Raw genomic sequence first — 26,090 nt, 5'->3', positions numbered from 1 at the left:
CCAGATGCCTGTAGCTCCTCCAGGCCTAACAGACCCATAGGCAACCCTTCTAAATCAGAGGGAACAAAGCAAAAGTGGAGGCATGCAACATCCCAGACCCCATCACACGGCAAACACAGGAACAACCCATTGGCACTAAATGCAGAAAGGGAAAAGTTGCTTTTCCAAAGGAGATATGAGGTTACAGAACAGGAGAAACATAGCTATACAGAATACTACTGGAAGAACATGACTTACTTCCTAACCTCGCCTCTCCAGTGATAATAGAGTGTATATTTAATTCAAAATTTGGATCCCAGATGTTTATTAATGAATCTCAAACTTATTAAAATTAATAGTACTAGCCTGGTCTTGTGCCCCAAGTCTGTCATCCCAGCTACTGGGAACACGGAGGCAAGAAGACAACAAATCCTAGGCTAGCCTGGACTACAGGATGGATTCAAGGTCAGTCTGAGTATGTTAATGACATCCTGACTTGAAATCAGGAGGAACACAGGGATAGGGAGCTAGCAGCAGCAGCTAGGGATGACAGTACAGTGAGGTAACCTTCTTGTCTAGCATGCATAACCCCCTAAGCTCCACCCCCCAGGACTACAAAAGAAGGAGAAAGTAAAATCAATTATAATATTAGCAATAATCATAGCAATGAACATAGTAATGGCTAGTGTTATGACCTTAACCTATGATCTCTCACTTTGCATCTATTAATTTAATAAGTATACACTGATCCTCAATTTATAGATTAGGGGATAATCAGGGAGGCCAAATTAGTCCCTCAGGAACACAGCCTAGAAAGGAACCCAGAACTCAGACCAAGACCCACCTTAGAAACACTGTTCTTACCCAAAATAGAACTTAGTCTCTTCCAAGTTCTCACCTGGTTCATTGACACACCCCTACACTGACTCTCTGGATTCCTCTGATGTCACTGTCCTGAACCTCAACATTTGAACTTGTCCTACAGGCTATTGTAACAACCTTTGGCCAGGTGTGTTTCTCTTTGCTTCAAGAAAATGTGTCAATCACCGGACATGGGCAAGGTGCTCTACAGTCCCCGGATTCAAGGACACAACGTCTGTGGGTCAAGGGAAGCAGGAGCAGAGATGGCATTCATCACTCTGCTGGCCAGGCTGGAAGCCTCAGCCAAGCCCCACAAATGGCCTCATTAGTGAAAACCCCACCTTCCCAGGCACCCCACCTTCCCAGGCACCCCACCTTCCCATACACTGCAGAGACACCAGCTGACAACATGGAAGGAAACATTTCCCAACAGCTTGAGTTAATCGAATCTTGAGTTAATGGCATCTAGAGCAATAGCAAACACATGCCACATGACATGAAGCAAGCACATGTCCAGCTCCTGATGAACGGTCTGATCATAATGGAACACGGGGCTTCTAAGTTTATTCTGAAAGGGGGAAACACTTTTTAAGAAAATTTACACCTTAAGCAAAGGAACTAAAAAGATTTTACTTACCGTTGTTACCAAAAAACCAGAAATGGATTCGTCATTTTGAAAAGATAGAAAATATAAACTTCAAAATATAAACTTAAAGCCAAAGAGAAGCTCTGTATGCCATCTAAAAGGACAATGGAGCTTCCCCACAGAGCAGGTTGGCTTCTGCCTGAGAGAAGGATCCTGCCCTAAGAGAAGGATCAGCAAGCAACAACCCCAGAGTGACCTGTCAGTCTCAGAGTCTCTACTGTTTCCCAGAAGAGTTCAAGTTACCAAGCTCCGCCCTGGCCCATGCACAAACTATATGTCTACTAGAGTTAGGAACAGCAGCCACTTTATGCTGGGGCTTCTGCAGCCTCCCAACCTTTCTTTTGACAGATGACACCAACTGTAATTAGATTCAATTAGAATTTGTGTTGATGTGAATTCAGAGCAAACTAAAGTGAATTGACCTTGAATAAAGAACTCAATACTAGGGACTGGGTAATTGCTAAACGGCAAAATCATCATAAGACTCTCTATAGCACTCAAAATGTGTGCTCCTCGCCATGTCATAAGAGAAAATCATCACTCATCTGGGTTGGTTGACATTTTTCCAAGATATTCTTAATTTCCCTCAGCAGATACATCCATGTCAAACCTCTGATTCCAAATATGTTCCTGAAACCGACACTAAGGAGGTTAGGCAAAGACTAGAGAACTGCATGGTGTCACCAGAGTGGCAAGGGCAGAGGGGACAGCTACAATATCTATGCGTTCTTTGTAATCTATGAAATGGTCATCTGTCTAGACTTATTCATCGCTGCTACCATTAGGCTGTGCCTCACATAGTATCCCAAATCTTACCTTCCTTACAGATAAACCAATCCAAAACTGGATCAAAAGTCAACGAGTCTCTTGTGCTTTTTAATTTACAAACAAAAAAACAAAACAAAACAAACAAACAACAACAACAACAACAAAAAACCCTTTTGTTTCTGCTATATGCTCAGCCTCTTCCCTGGCCAGTGAGACCCAAAACAAAGAAAGCAGAGAAGAGCAAAGAGGAAAAGGCCAGAATGTCTGAGCCCGGGTCCTGTTGTCATCCCCAAGGCTGGTGGCCTTAACCTCACTGTCTGATTCACCCTCTGGGCCTTATTTTGCCCACTTGAGGATCAGGACCATTTATTTGCATGCACCTTCACAATGTTCCTGAAAATCAGGAATCAGGGGTAACAAGCACTCTGAAAACTTCAAAATGCAGTAAAAAATAAGACATTTTCATTATAATTATATATCTAGACTCCAAAGCTGCCAAATAAGGTGGGTTCTAAGCTTACTATTAGTAGATGTTGAAGCATTTTGACATATGTTAGCATAGGTGACCCAAGCAGCTGCACCATCAAAAGTCTCACCCCAGATAAATGAAGACATCCCATAACTGCTTAGATGGTATTCCTGCTTAATATCCCACACTCTTTCTACTACAGCAGTTCAAGCAAACACAGACTATTCCCTGATTAACAGTCTCCTGTAAATCCATTGTTAAGGTCCCCATCTGCATGCAGGATTGTAGATTTTTCCTTTCTTTATAGCTGGGGGTGTTTTCTATCACTTCTCTATTGCCTGCTTTGCTCATCATCTGATTCTTCCCACAGGTCCAAATTTTTGAATAGCAGAAAGAGTTTTTGAACACAGATGTAATCTGGGCTCCCTTTCTTTTTTGGATCCCCATCCACAAGAAACAAGAAACAATATTCCTATCTCATTTTCTCTGTCACCAATTTACCTGACAAGTCAGAGGCTGACATATCTCGGATAACATCATCGTGTCATGTTCTTGTCTTAATCTCTCCCTTAGGATGTCAAATTCCCTCTGGGCTGACAGATCAGCTGCAGCTGCATGTCTTAGCTCCCACAAGAAAAGCCACACAAGAGATGCCACAGCCTGCCTGAGATCCCATCCCATAGATGCTACTTTCAGGACCTGCAGTATATTCTCCACTCCCACTCATCAAACAGGAAGGTGGCTCCATACCATAGACAAGAGGATAACCACTCCAGATTCATCCTCTGGAAATGTTACCTCTGAAGGCCTAGCTACAGTTCCCTACCTTACCACCATAGCGGGGACACCACAATTGCCATGACTAAGGAGGCACACCACGTCATACCATATAGAGAAAGACAGCCATGTCAAGACATTTCACCATCAGCTAGCTCAGCTAGCTTCAGCTGCCTGTCTCCTTGGCCTTGGAGTTAGGGCGCGCAGGAAGCAGGCTCATTGTTCTTCCCAAACTCAGCATCAGTTCCATTATGAGCCTGCTGACTAGGTCAAGAATCACAGGAACTCTTTGCCCTGAGGAATTCTAAATGCATGCCCACCCCTACCCCTCCTTACAGAATGGCAAGGACAAACCAAGTATGATTTCATGAAAGTCCAACTAGGAGGAACAATGAGCTTACTGCACTTAACTATAGAACATGGGGGAAGGGTTACTTACAAGAGCAAGAACGAGACTAAAGCAGCAGTGACATGGGAAAACTTACCCCAGCATGGATGACAACTTCTGCATGGCTGCACAAAGCCCCGTGTCATTAGGACAGAATGACATACAACTGGCTGAAAGGTGCAGGCATGAAAGTCTATCAGGAGAGTGTCTAATGAACCACTTCACCCCTGCTTCTAGGAGTTAACATCAACCAGCCAGATCTCAGGCGTTGTTTTCAAATAGTCCCAGCTGCTCTGATGAAGTTAATGGCTGTGTATAGCCCAGAGGTAGCATGCTACCGCAGAGTCCCACACAAGCTAACCAAATACTCTACCACTGAGCTATAGCCAAGCTTTCTCCAAATCCTGTTTTGGTTCACATTCCCAATATTAGAAAGTATTATGTTATCTCTAATTTAACATTATATTCAATGTCATTACACTAAAAAATGTTGAATTGCATGAATGACTTCAGGATTTGTAATCAAGAATAGTAGCCACATAGCAGGATTTGGAGATAAACTACATCCACATATATGCAAAGCACCGAGGAGTATGTGCCCTGTTATAACCTGTTATAAGCTGTTATAGCCTGTTATGTTATGTTATGTTATGTTATGTTATGTTATGTTATGTTATGATGTTATGGTATGTTAGCATGCTTGAATTGTGGGATAGTGGCAGAGAATCAGACAGATCTGAATTCAAACCCTTGCTTCATCTCATATCAGATATGTGATTTGGGATACAGAATTCCTCAATAACATAATGGGAAAAGTACCAGTGTCCACTCATAAGCCTGTTATAAGGATTAAAAATTAGTATCTACATGAATTTTATAAAAGGCTTTGTGAGTATTCAGTAACTAATATAATAATAATAATAAATAATAATAGTATTCAGTAACTGACCATTTTACTTGGAGTGCTTAATAGTGGAAACACAACTATATTTTTGTTACACATAGTCTGGAGAACGATCATCAACACAGGCACCCGCAAAAGCTGATGGCTATAGAGTAACAAGCACAGGTTCAAGTCCAAGCCACCAACCCAGGCCTGATCCTTTCTCAGTCTTGCCACTGTCAAAACAGTGGAAGTAGCCAGAAATAAAATGCATTTGTCCACAGCACTAAAGGGTTCATTCCTATACATTGAAGTTTTTCAAATCTCAACTTTTCTCCAAAACTTCTATTGTCTCATTAATGGAACAGGCCATGTAACTCTACAAATACAAATCTACCCATTTTTAAAAGTATTTCCATAAGTTTCCAATCTTTATCATCATATCTTGGGAGCTTAAATGGTTTGGTGTCTCCTTAATAAGTGTTCAAAAGCCAGATTTCTTTTTCATTTTTCATTTGCTTAAATCATTTTCATGTTCCATTTCCTGAAAAGAACTTGTGAAGTTTGAAACCGGGAACATCTCTCTGCTTCCAGAACAGCTGTGCAGCGTAGTGTCCACCATTTGTACTTCAACTTCCAGAACAGCTGTGCAGCGTAGTGTCCACCATTTGTACTTCAACTTCCAGAACAGCTGTGCAGCGTAGTGTCCACCATTTGTACTTCAACTTCCAGAAAAGCTGTGCAGCGTAGTGTCCACCATTTGTACTTCAACTGGTTTTCCCTATGCTCACCGGTCACAGAGCACAGCCATAAACAGGTTCCCCTTTGCCTACTCATGGCCTGGCTTTCTGTTCCCTGTGCTACCATATCTTATTCGCCATCACTTTACTTGTGACGCCGTCAGTTGCATGACAGCTTGCCTGAGATAAAAGCCATCCCTGTCATTACTTCCTCCATTTTCTTCCACATTGGTAAGAAGTCCGATGAGCCACAAGGCTGGGAACTACTCAAAGGTCACAGAATGACTCCAGGTCTAAGCCAGAAAAAAGCCCAGGCTTCAACTTCCCCACATGAAAGAGCTACCCATCTTTGCTCTATGTCAGCATCAAATTCCTAACATTTCTGTGACAGGTTTCTTCTAAGTACTTGGGTTTTATTGTAGATCTATATATTACATCATGAAAGTTAAGTAAAATGCCAGTCGCAGTCAGATATTCGGGAAGACACTAGTACCCAAGTTAGAGAATAAGAATGAAGAATGGAGAGACGGCACACTGGTTAAGAGCACTAGTTCCTGCAGAGGGTCAGGTTGGATTCCTAACACCCACATGTTGGCCTGCAGCCATATATAACTGCAGTCTCAGGGACTCTGAGGGCACCAGGCATATTTTTGGTGCACAGATATAAATGCAGATAAAGCACGCATGCAAATAATGACTCTTGCAACAAAGGATCAAAGCCAAGGCCTTGCACATGTCAGTCAGACAGGCTTGGAAACACAGAGGTGCACCCCACACTCAGCTTGCCTTTTTTCCTCTTCATACATGCCTACTTTCATAGTGTGATGTAGTAACGGACTCAAGGCTACTCACAGGAAAGGGATTTGAATCCACATCTCTTCATTACAAATGATCATCATTTTTGAAAGTATGATTTTAATTTATAATTAATTCATTTATGAGGGGGGAAGGCCAAATTCTCTAGTATGCGTGTAAAAGTCAAAAGACATCTTGGAAGACTCACTTCTCTCCCCCATGTGGGTCATCAGTCTTGGTGGCAAGCACCTATACCCATTGAGTAACCTCACCTTCCCAACAATAGAATTTCTTTCACCATGGATTTAGTATTCACCAAAGTAACAACATGAATAGTAAAACTATTTCCAGGCCAAAAATATTTTCAAAATGCAAGCAAATGGACAACCTCCCAGTCATTCTGGAGATCTGGGAGAGTACATGTCCTGTGTATGTGCAGCCCCGGCTTTGTCTCAGCACCACCCCATACCCATATTTCAAGTCTTTTCCAGATAATTGTTCAAAGTGTTTACATTAAGAACTGGACAACTTCACCTTCTCAGCTTCCAAAATTGAGGTGCCTTGTATATAGATAGAAGGCTGAAGGAAACGTGTATTGGCCCTTGGACATAAGGGATGGGATTCTACGCTTAGAAGAGGAAAGAACCAGAAGGACTGACTGTGGATAAAGGATGCCCCTGCTTGGAGTTACAAAGAATTTCTGAACTCACTTCCAGAGTTGTTGCTGCTATTTGATTCTGTTCTTTGGAATGGGGCTTATTCTTACTTGCTAAGCCATTTCACCAAACAATGCAGATATACGAACCACTTAAGACACTTTGATTTAGTTAAATACTCTCCAATAAAACATTAAATGCTAGGAAAGGGCTAGGGATGTAGTTCAAATGTTAACATGTGAACATTTAGCATGTACAAGACTCTGGTTCAAGTCCAAGAACTATAAAAAAAAATTAATTCAAAAGCAAATAGATCAGTACCTTTCCAAAGTCTCGAACATCAAATAGGTCAAATGCCTCAAAAAGTTCACTTTTCCTCATTCCAAAGGTATCGCAGCAGGCGGCCAGGAATGTCCGGATGTTCTTCAAACAGAGAAACTGCAGAACAGAAAACAGCAGTATATAGTGAGCATTTCTGAGTGTGACCTGTCTTCTGTCCCACATAAGCTACAAGGAGAGTGTGAAGGAAGGACCAATCTGTTTTTCTTGTTCTATTTTTTCATGTGTATATGAGTCATAATATGTTCTTCATATACATGGTATAAATTCATCACCCACTGTCCTCTCTTGTCCCCACCACCTTCTAGTTCCCTTCCTCTTCTCAAAACCCACCCCTTCAGTTTTCACATCTTTTTAAAATCTAGATTCTGCTTGGCAGAAACAATAACACAACAGCTTGCTTCGTAAGTCTCCTTATTGCCTTTGATCAGTTCAGCAAGGCTGTGAACCGGCTGTGACCAGACAGACACAGCTTGAAGCCTCTTGAAGATTACATTGCAATATGAGATGACAGCTGAGCACAAACATGGAAACAAACCAAATTAAATAGTTTAATTTGTGTTTTTATATGGTGCCCAGAGAAGGGATCTGGAGAGCAAATGGGCAGGGGCAGGTAGAGCTTAACTAGAATGGTTAGAAACAATCTCACTGAGGCAAACAGTCATAGGGATGTCTGAGGTAGGAGTGTCTGCAAGAGACATCAGGGCAGAGAGTGTCCTAGGGAGAAAGGTAAAGGTATTCTAAAAAGGGAGGAGTCACACAAGTAAGGGCCTGTTGAATAGCCTTATTCTGATATGGAAAATATCAGGTGCTTGGGCCAAAGGTGAAATAAAATTCAATGTCTCATAAGGATTTTCAGGAGCTGCTGTGCTGCTGGCAGACTAGGGTACACTGGGGTAAGTGCGAGGCAGGGAAACAGGAAGTACTGCAATAAGTCCAAATAAATGACAGATGATCATGGACAAACAAGGAATTACACTCCCATGGTGTTACATCTGAGACGCCATTACTCATCAGGCTGCAACTGGATATGTAAGTCTACATCCCAGGTGATAGTCATGGACTTCAACCCTAAGTCCCAGAATATTTAGAGCAGTGGTTCTCAAACGACCTAATGCTTCGACCCTTTAATTAAAGTTCCTGGTGTGGTGACAGCCCCCAACCATACAATTATTTCCATTGCTGCTTCAGAACTGTAATGTTGCTGCTGTTGCTGAACAGAAAGGTGAAGCTCATCACTGCCTAGGGGAGTTGGCAGTGAAGGTTGCAGACAGTAACCTTCTTGGACAATAGTAGGCTCTATGGGGTCAGGGACTGGGGCAAAAGATTGGAGTAGATCCAGGGCGGTGGAGAAGAGAGAAAGTGAAGCCAGGATAGAGGCTGTGGATCATCACTGCAAAGGGAAGGAAAACTTAACAGGGAGCAGGGGTTACCCAGAAAGAGACATCATTGCCCAATGAAGTCCTTGAGCAGGCAAAGGGGAGGGGTTCCTTTGTGAAGTGCAGAGGCTGACCTTGGACAGGTGCATGCCCAGCTCCTCCAAGCAACCAGAACAGGAGACAGACAGGAAGATGCTATTGACCACTTAAAACCCAGATGTTGGAGCTCACTGTTACTACCTGAAAGACACAAATCTACCTACATGCACATCTCAGAAGCAAATTAATTCTGGGTTTGCTTGTGACAAGTTCTTACATTGTCACCCAGGGTAACTTGGAACTAGCAATGAAGACCAGGCTGACCTTGAACTCAAAGTAATCCTTTTGCCTCAGTTTCCCAAGTGTATAATATTCTATGTATAAGTTACCACTCTTAGTTTAGTAAATTAAGTCTTTGGGAAATATGAACTGCCGTGACATACATTTTAAATTTTTAGTACTTAATGTCAAAACTTTATTTTTTCCAATTTTTTATTAGGTATTTACTTCATTTACATTTCAAAGGCTATCCCGAAAATCCCCTATACCCTCCCCACCCCCCCGACCCCCTACCCACCCACTCCCACTTCTTGGCCCTGCTGTTTCCTCTGTATTGGGGCATATAAAGTTTGCTAGACCAAGGGGCCTCTCTTACAATGATGGCAGACTAGTTCATCTTCTGCTACAAATGCAGCTAGAGACACAAGCTCTGGGGTTACTGGTTAGTTCATATTGTTGTTCCACCTATAGGGTTGCAGACCCCTTCAGCTCCTTGGGTACTTTCTCTAGCTCCTCCATGGGGGGCCCTGTGTTCCATCCAATAGCTGACTGTGAGCATCCAATAAATGTAGTTTATTACATGTCAATCATTCCAGAATAACTTCGTGAACTTAATCTCCTGGTGGCCGGTGTGACCCTATAATCCCAACTCACATGGGAAATAGGAGTATCAGGAGTTCAGGGTTATCCTCAGCTATGCAGTGAGCTCAGGGTTAGCCTGAGCTACCTGAGACCATCTCAAAACAAAACAACAAAAACTTAATCTCCAATATGTGAGTACTATATTGATAAGTGAGTAATTATTGCTTCTTTGTTTTCATGTGTTTCCAAAGCACTGACTGTCAATATTGCATCTTGTTTTGGTTTTTAGTATTTATAAACTTGGAAAATCTCCTCTTGCTTTTTCTGCATCCAGATTCGTCATGGACTTAACTTGAGTTTTACCCTTTACAGGAAGCATTTGGAGGCTTAAATATTTCAGGAGGGGTTAAAACCACAAGGGAAGCATCGTAAAGGCTTTGAAAGGCAAACAGCAGCCAATCAGGGGATGCAGCGACTGCTGTCACTTTAAAGATTCATGAGACCTTTACTACACAGCATCACTCTGCATGTTGCTCCTCCACACAGAATCACTTATTTACAGATTAAAAGCCTTGCATTCTGCCAAGACAGGCAATAATTACTCTCTGGGGGATTATGCAATTGCTCTCTTGCAGTATTTTTTAACATAATTAAGTGAGGAGAGACTCATAGCTCACCAAGGAACAAAGCACAGTTGCAAATACCACCCTCTGAAGATGTCTCACCAAACCCACATTTTCCCCATGTGTAGGAAAAACTTGCAGCAGGTCTCTACCAAAACGCTTTGATCATGAAGTCAGAAAGGCAAGAAGCATCATTCAAAGTCGAAACAGTTGAAAACAGTCACGAAGCCTGAAAATCAGGCTTTGAATTTACTGGAGCCAATATTAACCTTCCTTAACCTTCGCAAGTTCAATTCTATTCCGATCCACAAGTGTTTGCTGGATCCCAACAAAGTCACTCGTGTGCTCTTGCTTTTCCAGCAATTCACTAGCCTGATTACTCTGTTTAATACCTGGTTTTAGCCAACTGTTTTTGAATGCCTGCAATATCATAGATACTGGAAAAGCTAAAAGGCTCTGCTTTAAGCGTTTCTAGTAATACTCCTGGGAGATCTTCATAGTGCTTCAAAATTTGGCTGAAAGCACTAGGCTCTGCATGCACTCTGGACTCCCAAGTGTTCTGCTGTGGGCAAAAACAGGAGCAGAGTGGAGGGACAGAGGAAGGGGGCTGTGGCATCATTATGGAGGTCCCAAACACAGCTGAGCCCACCAGACACCCTGCTCCTTCACGTATTCACTCCTTTGATTCTATTCAGTTTCCAGTTTAAGAAATCCAGCACAAAGGCTGAAAGAATAATATACCTACACCGTGTACTTCCACCTATTCCACACTCACAACAGCTCTGTGTGTGCTTTCGTGTGCATGGCCGTTACCGCAAAAAACATTCTGTCTGTGCTGTGAAAAGGAGGGTGCAGACAGGGGTATTCCCTCCTAAATCACTCAGCATGTGTCTCTTAGAGGTTAGAATGTTCCCCTGTGTACCAATAACATCAGGACACATAAAAAAACCACTTCTCATATTATTTTCAGACTTGATTTTAAAGAGAATTAGCAATTAATGCCTATTAGCTATTCAAATTTCTACCATTCCAACCTCAATCTCTTTTTATAACGTTTTCACCCAAGCTAAGATCTACTCCAGTGGTTTCCAAAGCAATTTATTTTTAATTTTTTTCAAAAACAATTTTATTAGATATTTTATTCATTTACATTTCAAATGCTATCCCAAAAGTTCCCTATACCCTCGCCATTCCATGCTCGCCAGCCCACCCACTCCCACTTCCTGGCCCTGGCATTCCCCTGTACTGGGGCATATAATCTTCGCAAGGCCAAGGGCCTCTCCTCTCATTGATGTTCCACAAGGCCATTCTCTGCTACATATGCAGCTAGAGATATGAGCTCTGGGGTTACTGGTTAGTTCATATTGTTGTTCCTCCTATAGGGTTGCAGACCCCTTCAACTACTTGAGTAATTTCTTTACCTCCTCCATTGGGGGCCCTGTGTTCCATCCAATAGGTGACTGTGAGCATCCACTTCTGTATTTGCCAAGCAGGGGCATAGCCTCAAAAGAGATAGCTACATCAAGGTGCTGTCAGCAAAATCTTGCTGGCATATGCAGTAGTGTTTGGGTTTGGTGGCTGTTTATGGGATGGATCCCTGGGTAGGGCAGTCTCTTGATGGTCCTTCATTCCGTCTCAGCTCCACACATTGTCTATGTAACTCCTTCCATGGGTATTTTGTGCCCAGTCATAGGAGGAACAAATTATCCACACTTTGGACTTCCTTCTTCTTGAGTTTCATGTGTTTTGTGAATTGTATCTTGGGTATTCTAACTTTCTGAGCTAATATCCACTTATCAGTGAGTGCATATCAAGTGACTTCTTTTGTGATTGGGTTACCTCACTCAGGATGATATCCTCAGATCCATCCATTTGCCTAAGAATATCATAAATTCATTGTTTTTAATAGCTGCTTAGTACTCCATTCTGTAAATGTACTACATTTTCTGTATCCATTCTTCTGTTGAAGGACAGCTGGGTTCTTTCCAGCTTATGGCTATTATAAATAAGGCTATTATGAACATAGTGGAGCTTGTGTTCTTATTACAAGTTGGAATATCTTCTGGGTATATGCCCAGGAGAGGTATTGCAGGATCCTCCAGTAGTACTATGTTAAATTTTCTGAGGAACCACCAGACTGATTTCCAGAGTGGTTGTACCAGCTTGCAATCCCAACAGCAATGGAGGAGTGTTCCTCTTTCACCACATCCTCAACAGCATCTGCTGTCACCTGAATTTTTGATCTTAGCAATTCTGACTGGTGTGAGGTGGAATCTCAGGGTTGTTTTGATTTGCATTTCCCTGATGATTAAGGATGTTGAACATTTTTCAGGTGCTTCTCAGACATTTGGTATTCCTCAGTTGAAAATTCTTAGCCGGGCGGTGGTGGTGCATGCCTTTAATGCCAGCACTTGGGAGGCAGAGGCAGGCAGATTTATGAGTTCGAGGCCAGCCTGGTCTACAAAGTGAGTTCCAGGACACCCAGGGCTATACAGAGAAACACTGTCTCAGAAAGAAAGAAAGAAAGAAAGGAAGGAAGGAAGGAAGGAAGGAAGGAAGGAAGGAAGGAAGGAAGGAAGGAAGGAAGGAAAAAAAGAAAAAAAGAAAAGAAAAAGAAAATTCTTTGTTTAGCTCTGTACCTCATTTTTAATAGGGTTATTTGATTTTCTGGAGTCCAGATTCTTGAGTTATTTGTGTATATTGGATATTAGTCCCCTATCTGATTTAGGATTGGTGAAGATCCTTTCCCAATCTGTTGGTGGCCTTTTTGTCTTATTGACAGTGTCTTTTGCCTTACAAAAGCTTTGCAATTTTATGAGGTCCCATTTGTTAATTCTCAATCTTACAGCACAAGCCAATGCTGTTCTGTTCAGGAATTTTCCCCTGTGCCCATATCTTTGAGGCTTTTCTCCACTTTCTCCTCTATAAGTTTCAGTGTCTCTGGTTTTATGTGGAGTTCCTTGATCCACTTAGACTTGGGCTTTGTACAAGGAGATAAGAGTGGATAAATTTGAATTCTTCTACAGGATAACTGCCAGTTGTGCCAGCACCATTTGTTGAAAATGCTGGCTTTTTCCCTCTGGATGGATTTAGCTCCTTTGTCAAAGATCAAGTGACCATAGGTGTGTGGGTTCATTTCTGGGTCTTCAATTCTATTCCATTGATCTAACTGTTGGTCGCTGTACCAGTACCATGCAGTGTTTTTTTTAATCACAATTGCTCTGTAGTACAGCTTTAGGTCAGGCATGGTGACTCCAACAGAGGTTCTTTTATCCTTGAGAAGAGTTTTTGCTATCCTAGGTTTTTTGTTATTCCAGATGAATTTGCAAATTTCTCTTTCTTACTCAGTGAAAAATTGAGCTGAAATTTTGATGGGGATTGCATTGAATCTGTAGATTGCTTTTGGCAAGATAGCCATTTTTACAATGTTGATCCTGCCAATCCATGAGCATGGGAGATCTTTCCATCTTCTGAGATCTTCTTAGATTTCTTTCTTCAGAGACTTGAAGTTCTTATCATACAGATCTTTCACTTCCTTAGTTAGAGTCATGCCAAGGTATTTTATATTATTTGTGACTATTGTAAAGAGTGTTGTTTCCCTAATTTCTTTCTCAGCCCGTTTATCCGTTGTGTACAGAAAGGCCATTGACTTGTTGGAGTTAATTTTATATCCAGCTACTTCACCGAAGCTGTTTACCAGGTTTATGAGTTCTCTGGTGGAATTTTGAGGGTCACTTATATATACTATCATATCATCTGCAAATAGTGATATTTTGACTTCTTCCTTTCCAATTTGTATCCCCTTGATCTCTGTTTGTTGTCAAAGTGCTCTGGCTAGGACTTCAAGTACTATATTGAATAGGTAGGGAGAAAGTGGGCAGCCTTGTCTAGTCCCTGATTTTAGTGGGATTGCTTCAAGTTTCTCTCCATTTAGTTTGATGTTGGCTACTGGTTTGCTGTATATTTCTTTTATTATGTTTAGATATGGTTCCTGATCTTTCCAGGACTTTTATCATGAATGGGTGTTGCATTTTGTCAGATGTTTTCTCAGCATCTAAGGAGATGATCATGTGGTTTTTGTCTTTGAGTTTGTTTATATAGTGGATTATTTTGATGCATTTGTGTATATTAAACCATTCCTGCATACCTGAGATGAAGCCTACTTGATCATGAAGGATGATCATTTTGATGTGTTCTTGGATTTGGTTTAGGAGAATTTTATTGAGTATTTTTGCATCAATATTCATAGGGGAAATTGGTCTGAAGTTCTCTTTCTGTGTTGGGTCTCTAGGTGGTTTAGGTATGAGAGCAATTGTGGCTTCATAGAATAAATTGGGTAGAGTATCTTCTGTTTCTATTTTGTGGAATAGTTTGAGGAGAATTGGAATTAGGTCTTCTTTGAAAGTCTGATAGAACTCTGCGCTAAACCCATCTGGTCCTGGGCTTTTTTTGATTGGGAGACTATAAATGACTGCTTTTATTTCTTTAGGGGAACAGGACTGTTTAGATCATTAATCTGATCCTGATTTAACTTTAGTACCTGGTATCTGTCTAGGAAATTGTCCATTTCATCCAGGTTTTCCAGTTTTGTTGATTATAGCCTTTTGTAGTAGGATCTGATGATGTTTTGGATATCCTCAATTTCTGTTGTTATGTCTCCTTTTTCATTTCTGATTTTGTTAATTAGGATAATGACCCTGTATCCTCTAGTTAGTCTGGCTAAGCATTTATCTATCTTCTTGATTTTCTCAAAGAACCAGCTCCTGGTTTGGTTGATTCTTTGTATAGTTCCTTTTGCTACAGCTTGGTTGATTTCAGCCCTAAGTTTGATTATTTCCTGCCCTCTACTCCCCTTGGGTGAATATGCTGCCTTTTGTCCTAGAGCTTTTAGGTTTCCTGTCAAGCTGCTAGTGTGTGCTCTCTCTAGTTTCTTTTTGGCAGCACTCAGAGCTATGAGTTTTCCTCTTAGGAATGCTTTCATTGTGTCCTATAATTTTGGGTATGTTGTGGCTTCATTTTCATTAATCTCTAAAAAGTCTTTAATCTCTTTCTTTATATCTTCCTTGAACCAAGTTATCATTGAGTAGAGTGTTGTTCAGCTTCCACATCAACATTGGCTTTCTATTATTTATGTTGTTATTGAAGATCAGCCTTAGTCTGTGGTGATCTGATAGGATGCATAGGATAATTTCAATATTTTTATATATGTTGAGGCTTGTTTTGTGACCAATTATATGGTCAATTTTGGAGTAGGTAACATGAGGTATTGAGAAGAAGGTATATCCTTTTGTTTTAGGATAAAATGTTCTGTAGATATCTGTTAAATCCATTTGTTTCATAACTTCTGTTAGTTTCATTGTGTCTCTGTTTAGTTTCTAATTCCAGGATCTATTCTGGATTGATGAGAGTAGGGTATTGAAGTCTTCCACTATTATTGTGTGAGGTGCAATGTGTGCTTTGAGCTTTACTAAAGTTTCCTTAATGAATGTGGATGTCCTTGCATTTGGAGCATAGATATTCAGAATTAAGAATTCATCTTGGAAGATTTTACCTTTGATGAGTATGAAGTGCCCCTCCTTGTCTTTTTTGATAACTTTGGGTTGGAAGTCAATTTATTCAATATTAGAATGGTTACTCCAGCTTGTTTCTTCAGACCATTTGCTTGGAAAATTGTTTTCCAGCCTTTTACTCTGAGATGGTGTCTGTCTTTGTCCCTGAGGTGGGTTTCCTGTGTGCAGCAAAATGTTGGGTCCTGTTTATGTAGCCAGTCTGTTAGTCTATGCCTTTTTATTGGGGAACTGAGTCCACTGATATTTAAAAAAGTAATTGCTGCTTCCTGTTATTTTTGTTGTTAGAGTTGGGATTCTGTTCTTGAGGCTATCTTTTTTTCGGTTGTTGAAGGATTACTTTCTTGCTTTTTCTAGGCATAATTTCCCTCCTTGTGTTGGAGTATTCCCTTTATTATCCTTTGGAGGGCTAGATTCGTGAAAAGATATTGTGTGAATTTGGTTTTGTCATGGAATACTTTGGTTTCTGCATCTATGGTAATTGAGAGTTTTGCTGGGTATAGTAGCCCAGGCTGGCATTTGTGTTCTCTTAAGGTCTGCATAACATCTGTCCAGGATCTTCTGGCTCTCATAGTCTCTGGTGAGAAGTGTGGTGTAATTCTAATAGGTCTGCCTTCATATGTTACTTGACCCTTTTCCCTTACTCCCTTTTCCCTTATTTAATATTCTATCTTTATTTAGTGTATTTGTTGTTCTGATTATTATGTGTCGGGAGGAATTTCTTTTCTGGTCCAGTCTATTTGGAGTTCTATAGGCTTCTTGTATGTTCTTGGGCATCTCTTTCTTTAGGTTTGGGAAGTTTTCTTTTATAATTTTGTTGAAGATCTTTACTGTCCCTTTAAGTTGAAAATCTTCATTCTCATCTATACCTATTATACTATTATCTAGAAGAGGCAGGGTCACAGGGAATGCTATATAGTGTAAAATGTCTTCTTTTATATTGAGTTTTATGAAGAGTCCATGGCTAACTGTCTTAGAAGGCATCCCAGATGAATTTCATCTGACAATCCCCCATAGAACTGCTAACCTATTTTTCTGGCATCTATACTGCCTGCAGATTCAAGACTAATTGACAGAAGTAACTCATACTGCAAACTTTACACTTCTTCATCTGGGAAGGCGCAGTGCTGAATTGTCCCATTATCTGGCTAATGCTGGGGTCTGTCATTTGCTGGCCGCTGCCCCACCTCTCTGTGTCTTCCTCTTACATTCCTACACAGTCTGAATGTGAAAGTGCTCTGTGGCTGTCTGATTTCCAGACCATTTCTCATAAGGGCCATCACTGATCATCCTTGCCATCAGTTTCTCTACTTGGGACTGTAAAATAATGATATTTTCCCGTTCCATCATCCTTCCTATTTGTAAACTGATACTCTTTTATTGAAAAAAAATCATCCCATATTTTTGTACTTTTTCCTCTTGAAGAAGAACTGATTTTCACATGATCCTGAAGTTACTTTGTGTTTGCCCTGTGCCCTTTTGTGATCTTGCTCTATTACATTTTTCTGTCATCTGATTCTGATATCAGCCACTTCTTTAGACAAGTCTGCTTTCATCTGTAAGTGGTGTTTGGGAACACAGGAGCATCCAGCAACTCTGGGATTATAGCCAACAGCTACCAGTAAACTAACACCTCCACCTTCTGCAGAAATGACCTCACCTTTTCTAGCTCATTTAAATAGAAATGTCCTACAAGGCCTCAAATATACCTTTTGCAGAATTTTATAATCTTAGCCTAAGAAGCCAGCATGCATCTCAATCTTTTCAGAAGAAGGGAAACTGTAGATGACTGAAAAAGACGCATAGCTAAAAATGATGTGACTCACACAATGTCAACCAGCACAAATTTTTCTCCTGTCTATGATTCTTTGGGATTCAAAGGAGTTTTCCTGGCCTTTTGTATCACTGCTACAGCTTCAAATGATTGCCTTCAGAGAGCTATTGCACAGCACAAAACAGGCCCATCTTTATTTCATAACCATCTCTTATTCTTGATCAAACAGTTATGCAACTTTACTAAACCATCCTAGTTATTCACCTGAGATCACTTTAAGTGGTCTTGGAATTTAAATCTTTACAAATTAGAATTAACTAACTTATTTTTAATTTTATATATATCTATACAAGATGAATAGTTAAAGATACATGAAACTCAAACAGTCATCTGTTTATTTTTAAAACATTAATGAGACGCCCATTCTATTATGTGTTTGACACTGTGAATTTCCTAAGATCCCCAAGTGGATTCTTATTTATTAGTATATTTAAAAGGTAGTTAAAAGTATCAAAAATTGGGCCCCCAAAAATCAAGAGAACTCAGACTCTCTCCTCTACACCCCATTACAGTCATTCAGAGCACAGCAAAGAACACTGGGTGTGGGAAGCCACATGTGCCGTTGCAGAGTGGCACTGACTACTGCTGGCCACCACGCATAAGTTTGGACAAACAACCAATGTGTACATATGCAGTAAAGTTTTTTGCAAAGACACTGCCTGGCCCAGGCATGATAATGAGGTTCTGTAAGGTACTGAGAGTATAACCAATCAGATGTGAGACATGCAAATGAGGTATGATAATGAGGTTCTGTAAGGTACTGGGAGAGAGTAACCAATTGGATGTGAGACATGCAAATTAGGTATGATAATGAGGCTCTGTGAGGTACTGAGAGAGAGTAGCCAATCAGATGAGGAACATGCAAATGAGGCATAGTGCATAACCAATCCAGGTGTGAGACACGCCTCTCCTAGGCCTATAAAAGCAGCACCAGTTCTGGGCTCGAAGTCTTTTCGCCTCTGCAATCAAGCTCTCCCAATAAACGTGTGCAGAAGGATCCTGTTGCAGCGTCGTTCTTGCTGGTCGAGTCCAGTGCGCGCAAGAACTGGGATTGCACAAAATGGTGGCAAGTCCCATGCAAATATACAAAGATTCATTGAGAGTCACAGAGTATGGAAACAACGTTCAGAAATAAATGGTACACAATGCGACCTCAGGGGTAAACGTCACTAAGAGAGAAATGTCTGATATTTGGATGGGGAGGAAAATTGCCTGAGTCAGGGCGTGTGAGAAGAGATAGGTAAGGTATGGACCACTGTGGGCAGAGGAAGTGGTTAACACTGGACATGAACCAAAAAGGGAGCAGTGATTGAGGACTGAGGGAGGGAGCCTGCACTTACCCAGCATGCCAAGGAGGTCCCAGCTCTGTCCTAGAAGTGTTGAGGTTAAAGAGTTTTGGGTAGAAGGGCTGAACACTACTTAGCATTGCCTTTTAAGTGTTTTGAGTGATTGTTGCATTCCATGAGAAATATTGATACTGTTAAGTCCTCACAACAACCCAATCAGGAAAATTTTATTTTTCTTTTCTCTCTACAAAGACTCAGAGATTTATTCACATTTACAAAATCACATTTGCCAAAGTGGTGGAATCTAGTTTCAAATGCAGACCTTCTGACTTCAGAACCCACAGCCTTAACTAAGTTCTACCTACTTCATGTTGTGGTACATGAAGGGAAACAGTGACTTTCTTTTTATCATGTCCTGAGATGGATAGTGAACACAAAACAACTGGGACTGCCATGTGTTAGTCTAACAAGAGATGGCAGTTATTAAGATGAGAAGGGTGGAAGAGTAGGAAAGGAAAGAACTCTAGAAAGGAAAGAACACATATGAAAGGGGAAGACGTGAAAGAAAAAGACGTAAGGCTATGCTCATATCTATTGTCACTGAACAGCCAGCTCTGGCATTCACTGGAATGATAACAGCAAATGAGTGTGAGATATATGAAAGGTGGTGATGACTGGCTGAGCCAATTAATTCTATTCTTCACATGTGGAAAGGCTCTGCCCATAATGAGTGAGTCTTGACCTCCCTTTCACAAGTCCCCATGGAAAAGTGGTGCATTCTAACAGCAAAGCCACCTCTTCCTCACACTTCCCCTAAACAAAGATGTTAATAGATTACTTATTCAAAGTGGAGTGAGAGAAATGACAAAAAGGCACTCGACATCTATGTGTGACTTTTGAGGGTAAGGCCTATGACATCCTAATATTATAGTCAGGCCAAAGCAGTCTAGACCTAACCAAGGAGCTACTGCAAAGGCTGTGGCTTTCAGCCAAAATTCCAGCACAGATGGGGGCAGTAACTCACAAAGCCTAGCTGAGGAGCTCTGTCAGCTGAAGGCTGCTGGGGTAGAAAGAGCCAGCTTTCTCCAGAGAAGGACAACCTACCAGAGGTGGTTCTCTCCTTCTATCTGGGTGCTCGGGACCAAACTCAACTTGCCAGGCTAGTTGGAGCAAGCGCCTTTACATGATAAGCCATTTCTCTTCCTCCACCCCTTCTTTAATTAAATGGAGTCAATAAGATACCTCCTGAAAATTAAAAACAAAATGAAACCGGGTCTTCATTTGCCTGAGAATATATGTGCATTCTCCTTGTGGGTCAGCAGGTGGTAATGGGGTTTCGTGGGCATTGTTCAGTGAAGAAAACTCAGCTTGGCAGCATGTATCTCCAAAGTACTTCATCTGGACCCTGATATGACAAATGTCCTCAAGGACAGTGAAGGAAGAAGGCAGACAGAGGGGAAAGAGCTTCCTTAGTGCTAGGCCTAACTCAAAACACCAGCATGAGTCTCCACTAATTGCTCATGTTTTTAAATTGCTTATTCAAAATAGAGTAATTAACACCATTTAAAGTCATACAGCTGTTTTTGTTGTTGTTGTTATTGTTGTTGTTGTCTTGCTGTTGTTGTTTATTTGTTCTTAATCTTTAAAGGCCAGATGCAGAGCACAATATGAATGTTTGTCTCACACATGGAAGTCAGAGGACAACCTTAGAAGCTAGCTCTTGCTTTCCACCCTGTTTGCAACAGATTCTCTTACTGTTCACTCTTCTGCCCATTGTAGTAGTGGGATTACACACATGTGCTGCAGTGTCCGGCCTTACATGGGTCTAAGGGATCTAAGGTGAAGAGAACTTGCTGCTTTTCCAGAAAATGGGTTTAGCTCCTCGAAACCAAGCTCTAGAAATGTGATGCCCTCTTCTGGCTCTGTGAACACTGACACACACACACACACACACACACACACACACACACACATTTAAATTTTTAAAAATCTTAAACATTTTTGAGAACTTGGTGGTAATGATATTTACAAATTAAATGAATAAAAGTTTTCAAATTGTTAAGCTTCTATTGCATAACTTTTTTTTCTGGGTTGTCAACTTCTGCAACATGGTTCAACTAGTGGATCCTCAGGGAACTCTAGCCGAGAGCCAGCAGCATTCAGGGACTTTATATCAGTGTATCAGTGATTCAGTGCTACAGCAGTAGTTAACAAGGGTAGCAATAATGAGTGGCAAAAAGAGGAGTGGCGCTAAGCAGTTGCAATTCTGCTAATTGTGGAGAGGGTGAGCCAACCAACAGAGAGAGAGAGAAGGAGGAGGAGGAGGAGGAGGAGGAGGAGGAGGAGGAGGAGGAGGAAGAGAGGAGGGGAGGGGAGGGGAGGGGAGGGGAGGGGAGGGGAGGGGAGGGGAGGGGAGGGGAGGGGAGGGGAGGGGAGAGAAATTCCATCCAAGGCAGGGGCTCCTCAGAATAGCAGGCCACACAAGAACTGGATGATGAATAGAGTGTCACCTCAATAGAATGGAGGCTGGTGGAGAGTCTCCCTAGAACACAGCATTCACCATGAAGAATGACATCTCTGTAGCCTGTCACTTTTAAAGATAAGCCTTACAAGTCTGCCTTTCACACAAATGTTACTGTGTTTTTCTGTTTTCTGTTGTTTGTTAAACCTTTTATTACTCTATTTTCATTCAATGTATTTTGATCAGATTTGCTTGCAGCTCCTCAACAAATGCCTCGCAGATCCACTCCCACCTCCCAAATCCAAATGGATCAAATATCTAAATGTTAGACAGGAAGCTCGGAAACCCCTAGAAGAAGGAGTAGGAACCGCACTTCAGGCTATAGCTTCGGAGAAGGACTTTCTGAATAAGGCTCCAGTTGCCAAGGGCATAAGACTAGTAATCAACAAGTGGGACTCCATAAAATTAAAAGCATTCTGAACTGCAAAGGAAATGATTAATCAACTGCAGAGGCATCTTACAGAATGGAGACAAATGCTTGCTATATGACGAAGGATGTACACCTCTCACAACCAAGCACCAATCAAGCACACTACCCAGCTTCAACAGTGGGCTATGGAACTAAGTAAAGATTTCTCAGAAGAAATACAAGTCGCTAAGAAATATTCTTTTTTTTTTATTAGATATTTTCTTTATTTACATTTCAAATGCTATCCCAAAAGTTCCCTATACCTTTCCCCCGCCCTGCTCCCCTACCCACCCACTTATTCAAATATGCTTAAGAAACAGACAGGTTCATCATCCTCACTAGTGGGGAAATGTAAATTAAAGTTCTTTGAGATGTGATCTTTCTCCAGTTGCAATGGCTAAGATTAAGAAAACATACTTCAGTAGACTCAGAAAAGTCAGATTTGAGGTCAATAGGCTCAAGCAGGAACTGAAATGAATATTTCTTTGGGAAACAGTAATGTTGTTAATGACAGTAGTTATAAACTATAACATGATTTTAATACATTAATTATATCACCATTACATAAAGACCACACTAGTTATTATTTAAAATAGAATTCGTTTATATCCTAAATTATCACAACACATAAAAGCAGTAACTGATAATTATAGCTTTTAATTGATTTTCTTTATATTAAAAAAGTCTATGTTTTGACATTTTTATCTGTCTAGCTTCATGTTAAATGTACACAATTCCAAAATATTACAAATTCTAAAAAGCAATAAATTCTATTGATAGGCATAAGTCATATTATCTTCATTTCAAAACTCTTTATGTCTAATCACATGAAGCCAGGTCACAGGAATGCCACTTCTACATTCAGCTGTTAACACAACCCACACACCACAGGCACCACACTCACTCAGATACTTGATAGATGACTCTGTTTAGGGCTGATCTCTTTATCTGGGATCCATATGAATTTTTCTGACAAGCCTTCAATTTTCCTAGCTTAATTTTGGATCGCTCATTTTTTGTGACAACATAAAGGAGGGATTATAAATCATTAAATTAGGAAACACTACCAGTTTTTCAAAACAAATCGTCTAGGCTCTACCCAACTCTGGTTTCATCTAAAAATGTTTGAAAATACTTTTTTAAATATTCATAATGCCAAAATCTTTATGAGTTTCTGATTTTGATGAAAAAAATAAAATTAATGACTGCTTTATGATCATACAATATCTATCGTTAAATAAGCCTTATACTGTAGGTTGTCATAGAAACTGTAAAGGAAGGCTTCTGAAGTACAATTAAAAGTGAAACAGCATTTCCTACCTGAGTTCAACTTCAGAGGACAGAGCCATATATAACTTTTCTCAGAAGTAACCAAAACAATATCTTAAGCTGCAATTCAGCTCAACAGAATCCTTAACTTTAAAGCAAGCCAGCTACCTTTCCCCATAGGATGCTTGAGAGAGCCTACTTTCTTTCTTTCTTCCTTTCCTTCTTCCTTTCTTTCTAAAATACATTTTTATTTAAAACACAGTCCCATCATGCCCCTTCTTCCTTTTCTTCCCGCTAAGCCCTCCCATGACCCCTCTCAAATGGTTTTCTTGGTTGTTCCTGTTACATTCTAATTCAAGACGCTCAGAGTAGGCTGCCCTTCATGCACATTAACTCTGGAACAAAAGTATCGCATCGTACCTGTCATTGTTTTTCTGTGCTAAATGTCACCCTATGTCCGCCCACATTTCTAACTTCTAATATTGTCCCGTGGCCACACTCCTCCAGATTTAGCATCAACCTCAAATTTTGCATAAGTCAGAAAAGAAGATTTTTGATATTTTGCAGTTGAAGGCTTAGAATGATGAAAAGACTTCCCAATAGCTTTGACAGCAGTCGAGGCTATTTGGGGGTTACTGTGGGGCCACTTTGGTCAACAACGTTATTACATGTAACCTACTCCTTGTATTGAGGGCCTCATTTGGTGATGAGAGATGTCCAAAAGGATTTCAGAAAGAAGAAAATGTAATTAGAATATGTTGTAAAGAAAAAACTATTTTCAATAAAAGAAAATAGAAAATAAACATGAGCAACAAAAGAATGAAGATTTTAAAAATAGTTTTTTTTTTTTAATGAAGAAAACTGAAGTAAACCTGGCAAGTGGGTGGTGATATGGATGCTCAATTCTGTCTGACCCAGAGACCTTTCTGAATCAATAAACTAAATGACCTTCTTACAGCCACACCTTTATCGTTGTTATAACTACTCATGTGTAAATTATACTTATATTTTATGCTTCATTGTCACTGTTCTAAGCATGTGTGTATGCATATATATAATACATATATATATATGTATACATACATGGTTATTTTATATATATATATATATATATAGAGAGAGAGAGAGAGAGAGAGACAGAGACAGAGACAGAGACAGATTTTTTATGTGACCATACATGCCATCTTTACTTCCTTCTCTTGTTCTCTCCTCTCCTCCTCCTCACTCTGAGCTCCTACCTTTCCTCTTCTTCCTACAATCCAGCTTCTACTTTTGGACTGTTAAGATTATACATGTAGTGCAAACTTATAATACTGATATTTCTTCTTGCAACCTAACACTTTTCGTTTGTTTTCCTTAAGATGCTACTTTATTTATCTCTCTGTGGCTGAATAGTATTTCACCGTGCATATGTACCATGCTTCCTTGATCTGCTCATCTGTTATTGGAAACCTAAGCTAATTCCCTAATTTGGCTATAATGATAGCATCAATAAACATATATATGCAGGTAATATTCCAATTTCAATTACTTTGGTGATTATTATTCAAAGGATAGTACAAACTGATCATGTAGAGTTCCATTTTTGGTTTTTGATAAATTTCCAAACTATTCCCATGAGAGAAGTGCCACAATTCTTAACAGCAGAGTCAGGACTTGCACCGACAGCTTTGTGCATTGCTAGTTGTTCTCTTCTCTTGTTCATCTCACAAGTGAGTGAATACTGACAGGCAAACAATTACTGAGAACTCAATTCTCCCCACTGCACAGCTGAGTGAGCATTACCAAAGGCATGGGATTCAAATGATACCACATCTGAGAGGACCAAGGCCAGTGCTGACTGAATGAGGAGGCTGCATACAAGTCCAATGATACTGTCTGGACTAGAGCACTTCCTACATTAAACACTTCAATTAATAAAGCCCAAATAAGAGCCATGTATGGTTCACAATGACATCCATCTTCCTTTTCAGAAATAGGGCTATGCACTGCAAATAAAAAATCACACAGCATGTTTCAAATGAACTACAATTTTAAAATTATCTTTTATATTCTATAAACCACATCTTCTATTATGAAGATAGGGAGGCAACAGATACCTAACAGGCTAAGGAGGCAACACTTGACTCAGGAAGTTGTACAAACCAAAAAGTGCCTTCAATTTGGTAGAAAGCAGCTGAGCTATGTGTCTGGAGATCCCAGCTGCAGATTACAGAGAGTAAATCTGGAGAGGATAGAAGATAAAGTGTTTGCTAGAGTTGGAGTTTAAGGCCTTGACATTAAATTGATTAAAATTTAGTTCATTGGGAAATTTTGACTCAAAGACAGAAAACTGAAGGAAACAAACTGAAAAAATTAACTTGGGGTAAAATATCTACTTACTCATATTGCATACTTTTCAGTTTATTACCTGATACATAGTCTTCTTTCTGGTGTATGCTCCAGATTTTACCATTTATATTATAGGAAAATGATGTGCAGGATTTCTTCCTAGATTCTATGTGACAACTTATCCAAGTCACTATACTGATGCTATGCTAACACTACACTTAACTGTTACCTGTAAGCTACTTGTAATTTGTAAATAAAAGCATTGTTATTTAGTGTATTTGTTATAGTATTTATACATTGGTCTATTTATGAAGCAATCATATGTCTGTCTATCAACAGAGTAGGGTACACTTTATTGATTTTAAAACTCATTTTTGAGTCTTTTCTTATATAATATAATATAATATAAAGCCTCATCAACACTCAGATCACCAAGATGAAAAGTGGATGAATGGGAGAATGCGTCACAAAAAGAAAACAGACAAAGGAATCTCCCTCCTGGTCTTTGCCAGTCAGATACAGGTTTCCTTGTGTCACATCTTCCATGTGCTTGAGGCTTGAGTCTGCAAACAAGATAACCTTTTCTTAGCCTAGATATCTTCTGTTTCAAACCATTTTAAACATCAGCATTGGTGAAGTCTCAGCTGGTTCCTTTGCCATATCCTTTGCC

The 26,090-nt window shown here is 40.3% G+C and overlaps 1 protein-coding gene across 3 annotated transcripts in view; it reads right to left on the bottom strand.

Annotated features, from left to right (window-relative positions):
- Vav3 (vav 3 oncogene) overlaps positions 1–26,090 on the bottom strand; it is a 345,230-nt gene that overhangs the window by 254,304 nt on the left and 64,836 nt on the right. For all 3 annotated transcript variants that reach the window (XM_006501820.4, NM_020505.2, NM_001378987.1), the window contains exon 2: positions 7,284–7,400. In XM_006501820.4, the coding sequence (XP_006501883.1) occupies positions 7,284–7,400 (117 nt within the window). The remainder of the gene's footprint in view (positions 1–7,283; positions 7,401–26,090) is intronic.

This window comes from Mus musculus, chromosome 3, assembly GCF_000001635.26.
Source record: "Mus musculus strain C57BL/6J chromosome 3, GRCm38.p6 C57BL/6J".
NCBI classification, from domain to species: Eukaryota; Metazoa; Chordata; class Mammalia; order Rodentia; family Muridae; genus Mus; species Mus musculus.
This window is presented reverse-complemented; position numbering and strand designations above follow the sequence as displayed.